The sequence below is a fragment of the Chenopodium album genome, chromosome 26 (assembly GCF_948465745.1).
Source record: "Chenopodium album chromosome 26, dcCheAlbu1.1, whole genome shotgun sequence".
In the NCBI taxonomy this organism is placed as follows: Eukaryota; Viridiplantae; Streptophyta; class Magnoliopsida; order Caryophyllales; family Amaranthaceae; genus Chenopodium; species Chenopodium album.
In genome coordinates, this window is record NC_137859.1 from 16,786,692 (window position 1) to 16,799,751 (window position 13,060).

A 13,060-nucleotide genomic window follows, 5' to 3' on the forward strand; every position below is an offset into this window, starting at 1 on the left:
GAAATTCAAAGAACATTTCGCAATAAGCAACGAACATAATTTTACAAATAAAAGTACATTAACTGACAATAAAAGAACATGGACATATGTTCTTTTCACTCTTTTTGGTAATAATATGTTCCTTTTACTTCAGGTATGTGTTCATTGCAATTTAATAATATGTTCTTTTCACTATAGATGTTTGTTCTTTACATTTGTATTTTTCTTTCCGCGAGAAACGTCTGTATAATGCATGGTACAGGCGCCTGTAGGAACCACGCACTGATATATATATATATATATATATATATATATATATATATATATATATATATATATATATATATATATATATATATATATATATATTATTTGTGTGGTATTGAGTCGTCCTTTGACGCTATCTCTCAGACGTACTCATGAAATTTCAAGTATTTTCTCAACTTCCAAATTCTAAAGGGCTTGTACGCCTAGGAGTGTCCTTGCTTCATTTAGGTAAAAAATACCTTAGGCGATTTTTAGGACTTCCTAATGTTCATCCGTCCGTCCATTATAAGGTCGGATGGACTTATTGACCATGTGGTCTTCATGGCCGAGTAATTTTATCTAGGGAATGCCCCTGCTTGACATTCTACTCGGCCTGTACGAGTAGCTATGCTTGTGTAAACAAGATTTTCAATTTGGCTCGTACAGGCTGCTTGGCTGCCCTGTACGGGTAGCTATGCTTGTGTAAGCAAACTTTCCAATTTTGCTCGTACAGGCTGTCTGGCTGCCCTGTACGAGTAGGTATGCTTGTGTAAGCAAACTTTCCGACTTTGCTCGTATAGGCTGTCTGGCTGCCCTGTACGAGTTGGTATGCTTGTGTCCACGAGCTTCTTGCTTTTCCTCATCCATTTAACAAGTCGTTTGACTAGCTCGCGGGCACACATCAAATAATGTAGCTTGAAGAAAATTTGACTTGAAAATTTAATTAATTTTTTTTTATTTGATAATCAATCATAATAATGATCACGACTTTGGGTTTTAGTGTCGCCCAAGTCTTATCTTCATACAAGAGTTCGTCTCATTCTCTTAAGAATGATCTAGAAGAATTACAACTTTGCCCTTACATTGGGTTACGTTTGTAACGAAGAGCTCTACTTCATGATTTGGTGTTCACATATGGCTAAGTGCCATTCCAGATGTGTCTCCCCACAAACGGCGCCAAATGTTTCAGGCATTTTTATAATAACCCGAAAGGGGGGTATGGATTCCCGCGGGAGACAAATCAGGGATGCAACACTCGTACGGCCTGAACACCTGCAAAACAACGGAACTCCGATTTACCGGAGTTCCGCCTCCGACGATCAAGTTAGTGACCGGAAAACGGGATTTTAGAGAGAGAAAGTAGAGAGAAGTGAAAGCATATTTTGGGCATTGTGCCTTTTGGAATTGTGTGTGTTCCCCTTTCCATCATTTCATGATGGGGTATTTATAAGGAAGTGGGAGATCATGCTCCTAGGGTTTCATAACCTAGGAAGATTGGCTGCCCTATACGTGGTTGATACGTGTATTAGAGTTTCCTTCATGCTAGACATGTTTCCTTAATGGGCTTTGAGCCCTCCTTTTTCTGATATGTCTCTTTAGGCCACGTGTCATGCTCTTATTGACCTTTATTTAGCTAAGTAGGATGCCACGTGTCGGCTTACTATTGGGCCATTTGTCTTTAAAATGGGTAAAAATACCCCGAAACAGAACTACTAACGAAGATGCTAATTCATCTAAACACAATCCTAAGTACATTTTCGAGGATCAACAAGATCTAGAAAATCAACTGCATATTAACTATACGACATACTCTTCTGAACAACTTTTGCCTCAACATAAAGACAAGATGAGATGATTCTCAATAGAGGAGCGAGAAAGTCATTCTCATACCAGAAACTTACTCAATACAATTATTGCAAAATATGTAGATATTGTAAAGAATCTGATAGAATATTCAAAGTAGTTTGATAGCTACTATCGTGTCATGATAGAAAAAACGGCCACAGTGGTAACTGTCAAGTTAAAAAAAAAAAAATTGCTCTAGTTTTTAACTATCAATTACCAAACAAGTGGCTAGGAATACTGTAGATATTGATGAAATTCTGAACACTACTAACATAGCTTTATCAAAAAGTATGGCAATCAAAATTTGCAAATTGCAGCCATTTAAAAAATAAACTGCAAATTGTAGCTCAAAAGTTCGTATAAATTGTAAATTGCAAACCGATTCAACTTTTTCATCGATTTACATGTCAAAAAAAACTTTGGTAAAGGTTTTAGGGGCCATTTTATCTTTTAGGGGCCCGAATTGAGCTTGAAATTAGCAAATAACTCAGAGTAAAATTACTAAAAACTATACAATTCACAAGCAATGAAACTACTGTATTAATAGATTTTATGAACTACTTTAAATAAATAGGGAAAAAAAAAATAAAAATTGCATCTAAACGATCTATCCCTACCTTATAAAAAGTATAAACTTACTCTTATGAATAGTGTAATGCCAATTATACCCTTTAAAATGTGCATTTACATATATACCCTCATTAATATGTACAAGTTTTTTTAATGAATAGTGTTTGGACAATTATACCCTAATATTTAATTACGTACTTTTTTGCTTTCATGCATTAATGTTAGTTGTCTTGGATATTTATACTCATAAACATAGTTGTGTACATATTTTTTTGTCACTAATTTTGCCAATAACTAAATTTGTGATTTTAAGACCAAGCCGAAAGAGTAACTAGATATGACTAGCTATGCGCGCGCATCGCGCGCGTTAGCTGCCCTAGTATATATATATATATTTTTTTTTTACATTTGCTAAAAGTAACAAATGAACGCATCGCCTAGGAGAAGCACTGATTACGAATGTTTTTTGTGCTAATATTGTCCTTTTAAGGTTCTATAGGGCCTCATTTGGTTACTACTTACTAGGGCCTCATTTGTTTAGTAATTGTCTTTTTAAGGTTATATAGGGCCTCATTTGTTTACTAGCACAAGGCCACCAAATTCTCAGAGACGGCCCTTGCTTTATTTTCGTATGAATTTGAAGAACACACCAAATGCAAACAATTCAAAAATCCATTATCATGAAACAGCAAAGAGGAATCAAAGGATTCAAAGCCATTGCATCAGAGCACAATGCCTAGAAAAAATGTATACCAATATAATAAAATAGAAGTCCCTAAACACATAATTAAAAAATAATATGAAGTAATAATAACAATAAAAATAGATAAAATAACAAATAAAAAAAAAATTAGAATACTGAAGAAAGGCAATTCATATAAGTAATTGAAGACCATTACAATGCGTCAACGCTTACGACCCTTATTACACACATGTAAGCATTTAGCTTGGATAATGAGTGTCACAAAGGTTTCTACATGACTGTCTTTCATTTCAACAGAAGAAGGTCTACAGCCGTTTAAAAAATCTTCAGTATAAGAAGCTTATAATACAAAACTTCCACGAATAAGCAGTCGATGAAGGAATACTACTGCCTCAATGTCTCCACAACATAATTTGCATAAAGATCCCTTCACAACAAAAGGAAGATGTGAGATTATAAGACAAACTGCAGATATTATGGCCCTATCTAACAACTGGCAGATACCTTATAGATTTTTCTCAATTAGCAATTTGCTTTTCGATTGACAAAAACGACATGAGAACACAATTATATACTCCCCCCGCTCCTCCCCCTCCCTCATGAGTGTTAGTTTGCGATACCCTAAAGTTGCTTATCAGATATCAACAAAGACACCAGAGGACATATTTACACGTCTACACGAGTACTTTTGTACCTTGTTAAGTGTTACACCCCAAGCAGCACATCTAAATTAAATTTATCAAGCCAAGCTATGACTACATTATCTTATTAAGCCACTACTTGATGAGAAGAAGAGTGAAAGAAATATATTTTCAATATTGAAGAGAAGTAGTAAAACATACATGGAATACTGGATTGCCTCATGAGCTGATGCCGAAGGCAGAAAATCATCAACCGCAACTTCCTTGTTCTCATTTTTCTTATCTGGAGAGATCGTCAAGGATAAAAACAAATTGAAATAAAGATATTCTCAAAAATAGGTACTCCTTCCAGTTGTAATAGCAAAAGAACAAAGAAACTGCCACAGCCTACCGATCAAAAGAGGAAATGAACGGAAACATTGGAAACAAACAAAAAGCAAATTGAGAGGATACAATCTTCAAAGAAGCGACGTATTTCAGCCAAACGATGTGGTGGGAGCTCCTTTATGTCATTGTAATGACGGTACTCAGGATCGTCAGCACAAACAGCAATTATCTTGTCATCTTTCTCCCCCTGTAGAATAAATAGTTAGCAAACATTCTTTAGTGTGAGAAAAATTTACTCCAGGATGAACACAGGAACCTGATCAATCATAGGCATCAATCCAATGGCTTTTGCCCGCAAGAAGCATCCTGGAAGAACAGGCTCCTACAAATTTGGAAAACAATAAATTTACAGAAATTTTATAAGCCAAGCTCCAAATGTAAAATGATTATATAGCTAACAAGCTCTATAGAAGACGTAAAAAAACATGAAAAATTCAGAATGGCAAACTGTAAAGCTGTCAATAAAACTATGAGGAAAAAAGAAGGGTTCATCTTCATCATGTGATATTGATTTATAAGGTCAGCTAGTCAGTGTTACAGCTCATTAAGAATACAAGCATCTGCACACTTTTGGATAGCACTAATGAATTGATGACTAATCTGAGTTAATGCTAGTCAACAAATCAAAAAACAGAATTATAATGATCTAATGGGCTGAGGACAAGCTACAACAGCAAAGTTTTATCTCAATTTGACATTTAGACATGACCCGTTGAGAATTTATCTTTTGTTGTTTAACAAACATATGAAAACTAAATTGACAGCAAAAGATCCATGATAAAAATAATAAATAAAATTAAAAACACGCATATCATATATGTATCCTACATGTTTCATCTACAAAGTACCTGCATGATAACCAAGACATCCATGGGGTCACTGTCTTCACAAAGTGTTCGAGGGATGAATCCGTAGTTGTGGGGATATACAACTGATGAATAAAGGATACGATCAACCTGTACCAGAATAACTTATGATGTTAAATGGAAATATTATTCTGAATCAACCATAACAAGTAATAAATACAACCAAGCTCACTTTCATACCTTAATTAAACCAGTCTTTTTGTCTAATTCATATTTGACCTTACTCCCTCTAGCTATTTCAATGACCTGCAGAAGTCAAAGATGCATAAATGGTTAATGCCGTGGAACCATATTTTCATACTGAATCAACTCTACTTTACAAAATAAACGAATTGTTCTAGATCTTCAATTTTGCAAGCTTTACTTTGGAATTTAGATATATGAATTTATCAAATGAAAATTGCATTCAAGATTGGTACATCAGCAGATACTAACCCAACATATATATTTCTCTACTACAAAAGCCAATCAATCTTAGAAAGGTCTTCTGGAAACAAAACAAAACAAAACAAAACAAAAACAAAAAAAAAAAAAAAAAAAAAAAAAAGCCTTAGAGATTCTCATATTGCATATTTGTGGTTCAAAGCTAACACCAAAGCCACAATAGGTTTATATAGCTATTGCCAAAGTCAAAAAGCTGAAGAAAAAAAAAATTGAATCTCCTAGTCTAGAATTTTGGTTATAGAAGACAATGTGTGCTTCAATCAAACATTACAGCAAAATTCTACGGGATTAAAAGAATTACTTTAGATACAAAGTTGAACTTGTCCCATTATAATAACCTTTTATAAACTGTTGTAACCAGAAGGATAGCAGCCTAGTGTCATGAATTTTTCCTCTCAAAATATGTGATATGAGGATAGAAAAAAAAATGTCATTAATGTGATATCATTTCATCAAACAGACATCCTTCACTGAATTTTTTTTTTTTTTTTTTTTTGGTTTTAACCAGAAAGGGAAAAACAAGTAGATGTATATTTTGTTAATCCCGGATATACAAACATGTCAATGATAAAGTCAATTTAACATTGTTAAAAAATTTCACCTAAAAAAGACTGTGCAAGATCAATATTCTCAGTCCTGTGTGCTTGGGTTGCTAAGCAAGCAATGAGGAAACAAGGGTGTTCATAAGAGGCCAAGTGCCAATACATAAGCAACGACAACTACTAGTTACTAGACACACCAATAATGAAGAACTTTAGAAAAAATAAAAATATACAAACACTAATTGCAAAAAAGGCAGACTAGTGGAGCTTATAAAGATCCTGCTATTACAGTGTTCTATCATTGAAGGAAGGTATATCCTTTAAAACATTCTTTCAGCTATTTGCAGCATGTACACAATAGATAAAAGTCACAAAACTGTGATGTCATAACTAATTAACTTTTTACTTAAATTTTTTATAGTTTATGTGCAGGATGACCATTTCGAAATAAAGTGCAGACTGAAACAGGGGTCAGTCAGCAGTAGCTTCCTTATAAAATTAGCATTACTTTTCTGTTTCCTCTTCGTTCGAATATAATCTAGAACAGTGTTCCTTGAATCTCCATTATGATTGAACTTTTAACATCAACACCAATACTATCAAAAAGCCTTTCAAGAGGTTTCCATCCTAAGTAGGCGGTAGGCTTGTAGGGTAAGGTATACTAAATGTAACCCCATTGGCCTTAGATTTATGTCTAACAAGAACAAATATTAAACATTTGAAGTTTCAACATCAATACCAAAATTATTTAATACTTTAACTTGTTATTCAATTCTCATAGACTACACAATTTCACAATTAACAAGTATATCCAGTTTAACATCTCCTGTTAAAAAATTATCTACCACAAAACAAACAATAACGGAAACAAAAGAAAGATAACTAATCCGCAATGTATTCATAACAATTAGAATTGGCATATAAAATTAAAGTTGAAGTTTCTTACACAGTTGAAGATTACAGGAGCTCCAGGACCTGCATAAAAACCAACATCAAAATCATGAACAAGTACTTCAGAAACGAAACACAAAACTAAATAAAGGGTCCAACATTGCAAAATACAACACGACGATTAAATGATCATAAGAATGAATGATATACCTATCTCAAGATCATGCCAAGGGTGTGCAGCAACTGATCTTCGGGTCATGGACGAAAGGATTCTCTCATTCAGACGCGGATGCCTGGAGTACTTGTACGTCGGCTTTTCAACCTCCTGTGTCTGTTTCTCAGTCTCAGTCTCAATGGGAGAAACCATGTTTTCTAGCTGAAATAGGAACCTCAAATGTTATGAAGCAACAACAGCAGTTATACTACAATGAAGTCAAAGATATAATTAAAATTAATGCTCCCATGTTAGCAACATAATTCGATCCTTGACCATCACAAAGACTACATTAAAATATTAAATTACTAGATGACTAAACGTTTCATAAAAAAATAATACCATCAATAACTAATCCAGTTTTTATATAACTAATGCTGAAATATAAAATGTAACAAGAACTACAACTTGCATTACATGTGAATTACAATTTTTTAAACCAAATCTAAAAATGACACCCAAATCATGTGGACATAAAATAGATTAGCTCAATTTTGAAATATTACATTCTAATCTTCAGTTACCCTTGGCCCGTACGCACCTTAACCAGTAATTAATTAATTACCCGAGGCGGTTGGAGTAGACCGTAGACTTGACAAAACTGACTCGGACAAAAGCAGTTATATAAACTCAATCTAATATGAAGACCCAAACTAAGGCCATTAGATTTAGACCATCTTGTAATTGACCCGGCCCAACCCAAAAATCAATCTATATTATAAATTTATAATTGTATAGTCATATTTACAATGTTTAACCACAATCCTTCAAAACCCCAATACTCAAATCCTTCATAAATTCTTTTTCAAAGGACTACAATTACTTAGTGTAATTTTCTTTCACAACTGACACATCTCGTTAGCACGAGTACGCTCTAGTACAGTAAAATCAATTGATTTTATTCATGATGAATAATTGGACATTTTGACAATCAAAATCGAGCCGACCCAACCCAAAATCAACCCGAATGACTCATCACTCGAATATAACTCAAACCGAACCAAATCTAAATACCCGTTTGATTGAGAAAATCAACCCGAGACGATACAAAAGTAACAAAAGGGTTGCAAACACTTCACGAAACTCCAAACAAAAAAACAAACTAAAAAACAACAATCAATACATACATGATAATCAGATCAAAAAATAAAACAAAATAAAATAGTATAAAAGAATGAAATTAAGACCCAATAAACAACAAAAATTACCTGAGAAGAGGGAAAGTGAAGAAGGAAGCTAGAAAAGAGAGAAAGAAAGAAGCTCAGATCTCGAGAAATGGGAAATGGCTTGGTATTTAAGCTTAATAAAGAAGAGAAGGAGAGAGAAAAAAAAAAAGAGAAAGATGAGAAATGACTGTCAGCTCAAGCAAAGCAAAGCAGAGATGAAGGAGAAAGAGCTACGCGTTCCCGCTCTCTGTCACTTTCACTGCCATTTTTAAGGGAAAACTAAATTATAATGAAAATTATTCCACCGCTTATTTTGCTATTTTTGGTCACATTCGATTTAATACACTCTCCAGTCTCCACTCTAATATATTCCTTCAATTTCTTACAAACATAATAAAGAAATTGGTTTTACTAATTCCATTATGTGACCATTTATTATTTATAATCTCAAGTTTCAATTATTTTTAAATAATTCCACATGTATTTTTTTGTAACAGTGTCAAATGACAAATGACCTGATTAAAAGGTTACACTCTCCATATTTTATTACTTCCCCAATTTTCTATGGGTAGAATTTTATGAGAAAAGTAATAAAACATGAAGGAAGTGGGATTGATGGAATACTAAAGTATAGCACTGTCAAAACGGTTTGACAGTTCGGTTTCGGTTCGATTTGAAATCGGTTCGATATTTAATCGGGTCGGTTTGGAATCGGTTTAATTGTCTCACGGGTCGGTTTTGATTCGGTTTAAATAGTTATTGGTTCGATTCGGTTTTGGTTTATTCTTAAGCGGTTTTAATTCGGTTCGGGTTGTAAACAGTCCGGGTAGTAAACGGTTCGGTACAGGCGGGTTGCGGTTTGTTAACGGTGTGGAGTAAACGGTTTTTATCCCGATTCAAACAGTTTTGGGTTAGAAACAGTTCGGTTCTTTTTTGGTTCAGTTTATAACTGGTTCGGTTCTTTTTCGGTTCAGTTTTTAACTGGTTCGGTTCTTTTTCGGTTCAATTCTTCGATGGTTTAACCACTTAAACGTCATTCATATCGGTTCCATTTCAAGTTTACTAAATTACGGTTGGGGTTGGTTTTCGGTTTCAAAAAATAAATTGTTTATTGAGTTGTTTGGATTCGGGCAGTTAAATAGTTTTGGTTTGAAATTTGATAGTACTTGCTAACCTTTTGCGTTCACAAGTTTTATATAAAGTCGCGAATCATTTCATATTCTAACATCATATTATAAACAAATTCTCATTGATTTTATAAATACATATTATGTTCTGTTTCAAGTTTAGTCATACTGATCTTACTAGTTATATTCCCGTAAAAAAAAAGTTTGTAAACGGTTCGATTTAATTATATTCCCGTCAAAAAAAAAAAATCCATTTAACTATATAAAAAAGTTTGTAAACGGTTCGATTTAGAAGCGGTTTGGTTCATAAACGGTTTGGTTTATAACCAGTTCGGTTTACAATCAATTCGGTTTTTTAATGGTTCGTTGCAAACGGGTAGCAGTTTGCTAACAGTTCGGTGTAAGCGGTTTTTTTCCAGTTTAAACGGTTTCGGGTTGGAACCGGTTTCGGGTTAGATACGGTTCGGTTCTTTTTCGGTTCGGTTTTCTTTCACTTCGGTTTATATTTGGTTCGGTTTGTTAATGGGTTCAGTTCTATACGGTTTAGCATTATTCGGGTCGATTCGGTTTCGTGTTTATTAAAATACGGTTCGGGTCGGTTTTCGGTTTCAAAAAAATCGGTTTTTAATCGGTTCGGTTCTCATTTGGGTCGGTCGGTTTCGGGCGGTTAAACGATTTCAGTTTGAAATTTGACAGCACTACTAAAGTATGACAGTCGAGAGGAGAGAGAATTGGGAAATACTTCAATAACTATATACTAAAAGACACACCAGCAATGACACATGTCATCTCTTGGTGTGTCCTTAGTATTTTAGTTTTTTTGTTAATTTAGAAAATTTTATTTAAAGAAGTTATTTAAAAGAAAACTTTTTTTTTGTCAATCAAATAAACAAACAAAAATATATTTACCTTTCTTATGTTATTACCCAATTAAGTACGGATTAAAAAGGAATTATATAATCTTTTTACAGAAGTGTAATTATGTTGGAATATAATTTATTCTACAAAGATATTAACTTTTTATTTTGTATGCCATAAATGCATAAATTAATTTATAAAAAGAAAATATGAAGTAATTAAAATAACCGTGCATGGCACGGGACCTAATCTAGTTATATAAAATATAGCAGTTGGAGATCACTAAAAGAACCCAAAAAAAAGTAAAATATTGTGATTAATTTCTCAGAGCATGTTCACATTTACTAAACCGTGCTGAGCTGAACTGAACTGAACTGAGTTGAAATGAATATTTTATGAGAGGGAAATTAAGAACTGAACTGATTGAAGCTGAACTGAACTGAACTGAAGTGATTGGAGCTGAACTAAACTGAACTGATTTGAAATTAAGTAAATGTGAACATGCCCTAAAATAGGAAATGGAGCAAACCTAAAATATGGTCGCAAGAAAGTGGAGCAAGTACATAGGGAGTACTTTTATTATTTTTTTTTTCTAAAATGACACGTATTTTAGTTTTATAAAAAATAAATAAATGAAATAAAATAAAACCAGCTGCCCCCACCTAGAGGTGTCAAAACTACACCTAGCCCAACTTGATTCGAAAACGACCTGAAAAATATCCAATTAAGATTTCGACTTGCGTGGACACAGTAATTTAGCATGACTCAACTTTAACAATTGACTCGACCCGACCCGACCTCGCCCCCGGAAAACGTTATTAGCCCTCCCTTACCCTTGAAATTACAATCAGAGAGTGTTGGGACTTTTGTTTACCTGTTATAATAGTGACAAACTAACGAATACCGTGTCACTTACCGGTCACCATATTATTGAGTTGAGCGCTAAATTCTGACCGTCGTAGCGGGGATAGAAATAGTGAATGGTGACTTCATGAAACAATGAAAGTAGCAGAAGAATTTGGGAAGAAGGTTGTTGAGGAGAGAGATAGGGTTGTTTCGAGGGTGGAGGATGGATGTTGGCGTTTTTAATACCCCTTTCTTGAGTACCAGTTGCACTTTCAGTGGTTAAAAACTATATTCAATGCACATACAATTTTTACCTTTTAAAATCCAATTTTTCAAACCTCTATCGAAAGTTATATTTTTTTGCATATGTAAAAACTAGGAATAGTCTCGTTTTTAAGTAAAAACCCTTTTCTCCTACAACTGGTTTCCAAAGCTTTTTTCATATTTGCAGAATGAAGATATCGAATGCACATTGACTCGCTTGGTATTTCGATTACGATAATTACACCATATGTACCTTGTTGGAAATAATGCAAACGAAGTTTTTTTTTTGGAGGAAAACTCATTGTCCCACATTACTGGGATAAGGAAGGTTTTAGCTTTTATGAGATTGTTTAGTTACTAAGCCTGCAAAAACGTTTGACTCGGTATTTTAAACGTTTGTAACTGTCGCTGATTTTTTTCCCACGATTTATTTGGTGGCTTGATTTTCTCCATTAGTTGCGGTTTTCTTCATCTATATAAACTGATCTTTTCGTAGGTTTTTTTGGGGTTCCACCTGGTTCACCCTTTGAGCTAATCCGAATTCGAGGATCAGTTCTGGGTGGTTAGGCTCCACTCCCCTCCCAATTGTCGTTGTGGGGGATCGAACATAGATCCTCCCTACCAAGTGTAGTCCCAATCACCACTACAGTAACATCCAATTAGTATCTTTTCGTAGCTTTCAAAACACCCAAAAACAATTTCTTCTACTTTCTATATTCTTCCAGTTTTCCTCTAAATTAGTTCTGAGCATATTGTGAGTTCCTTATCTTTCTTCTTAGCTTGAGGGCACATTGAGACAGATCGATGTGTTAAATCTTGGGGGGCAACACCATCTTCGATTGCACCATAGTCGAGGCGAATTTGGCTTCTAAGAAAGTGTTATAAACACGTCACAACTTTATACATATATTAAACAAATTCGGCCCACATTTCAAATATATATATATTTTCTAATTTTACAGTAATTTAACCTACAATTTAGAAGCAAAATTTCCTACTGTAATTTCATATCATGGATTTTTCGTTCTCAAAAACCCTACCCGTCTAAATTAAACTTGAACCCCTTGATGGGACTAATTGCAAATGTTGGTCTTAGAAGCTGTTAATTTTCTTCGAGCAATTGGAGGTCGATTATGTTCTTGTTCATGACTATCATGTTCGTGCATAAACCAGAGATACCACTGCTACTTCATCTTCATCCATAGACGAGCAGATCTCCAAATATGAGAAGCATAACAAGTTTGTTTGAGGTCATCTTCTAAGTCACATGTCCAACACTCTATTTGATCTCTTCATCAACAACACATTTGCCAAATATGTTTGGGAGACTCTTGAGAAGAAATATGAAAATGATGATGCGGGAAAGAAGAAGTATGCAACAGGAAAGTGGATGAAATTCCATATTGTTGATGACAAGCCGATCATGGAGCGAGTTCATGAGTATGAGAACCAGGTTGCTGACATTCTAGCCGAGGGTATGAAGATGTGCGAGGTGATGTAAGAGAATGTTCTAATCGAGAAGCTCCCTGATACGTGGGTCCAACTACCGCAACCATCTTAAACACAAGAAGAAGGATATGTCTCTTGAGGAGCTAGTCGTTCTTATGAGGATTGAAGAAGCCAACCGCCATAAGGATAAGGATTCTTCCCCTTATGAACTTTCTGTTAAAGCTAACATTGTTGAATTTTC

General features: G+C 34.3%; 1 protein-coding gene across 1 annotated transcript; it reads right to left on the reverse strand.

Moving 5' to 3' along the window:
• Window positions 1–3,277: 3,277 nt before the first annotated feature.
• On the reverse strand, window positions 3,278–8,666 carry LOC145616268 (soluble inorganic pyrophosphatase 1-like). The gene is made up of 9 exons (XM_081670963.1): window positions 8,318–8,666; window positions 7,106–7,271; window positions 6,951–6,979; window positions 5,199–5,264; window positions 5,001–5,108; window positions 4,409–4,474; window positions 4,219–4,339; window positions 3,967–4,048; window positions 3,278–3,551 (listed from the first exon to the last, which is right to left on the reverse strand). The coding sequence occupies exons 2-9, from the start codon at window positions 7,260–7,262 to the stop codon at window positions 3,509–3,511; spliced, it is 672 nt and encodes a 223-aa protein (XP_081527089.1). The 5' UTR covers window positions 7,263–7,271; window positions 8,318–8,666; the 3' UTR covers window positions 3,278–3,508.
• Window positions 8,667–13,060: the final 4,394 nt, after the last annotated feature.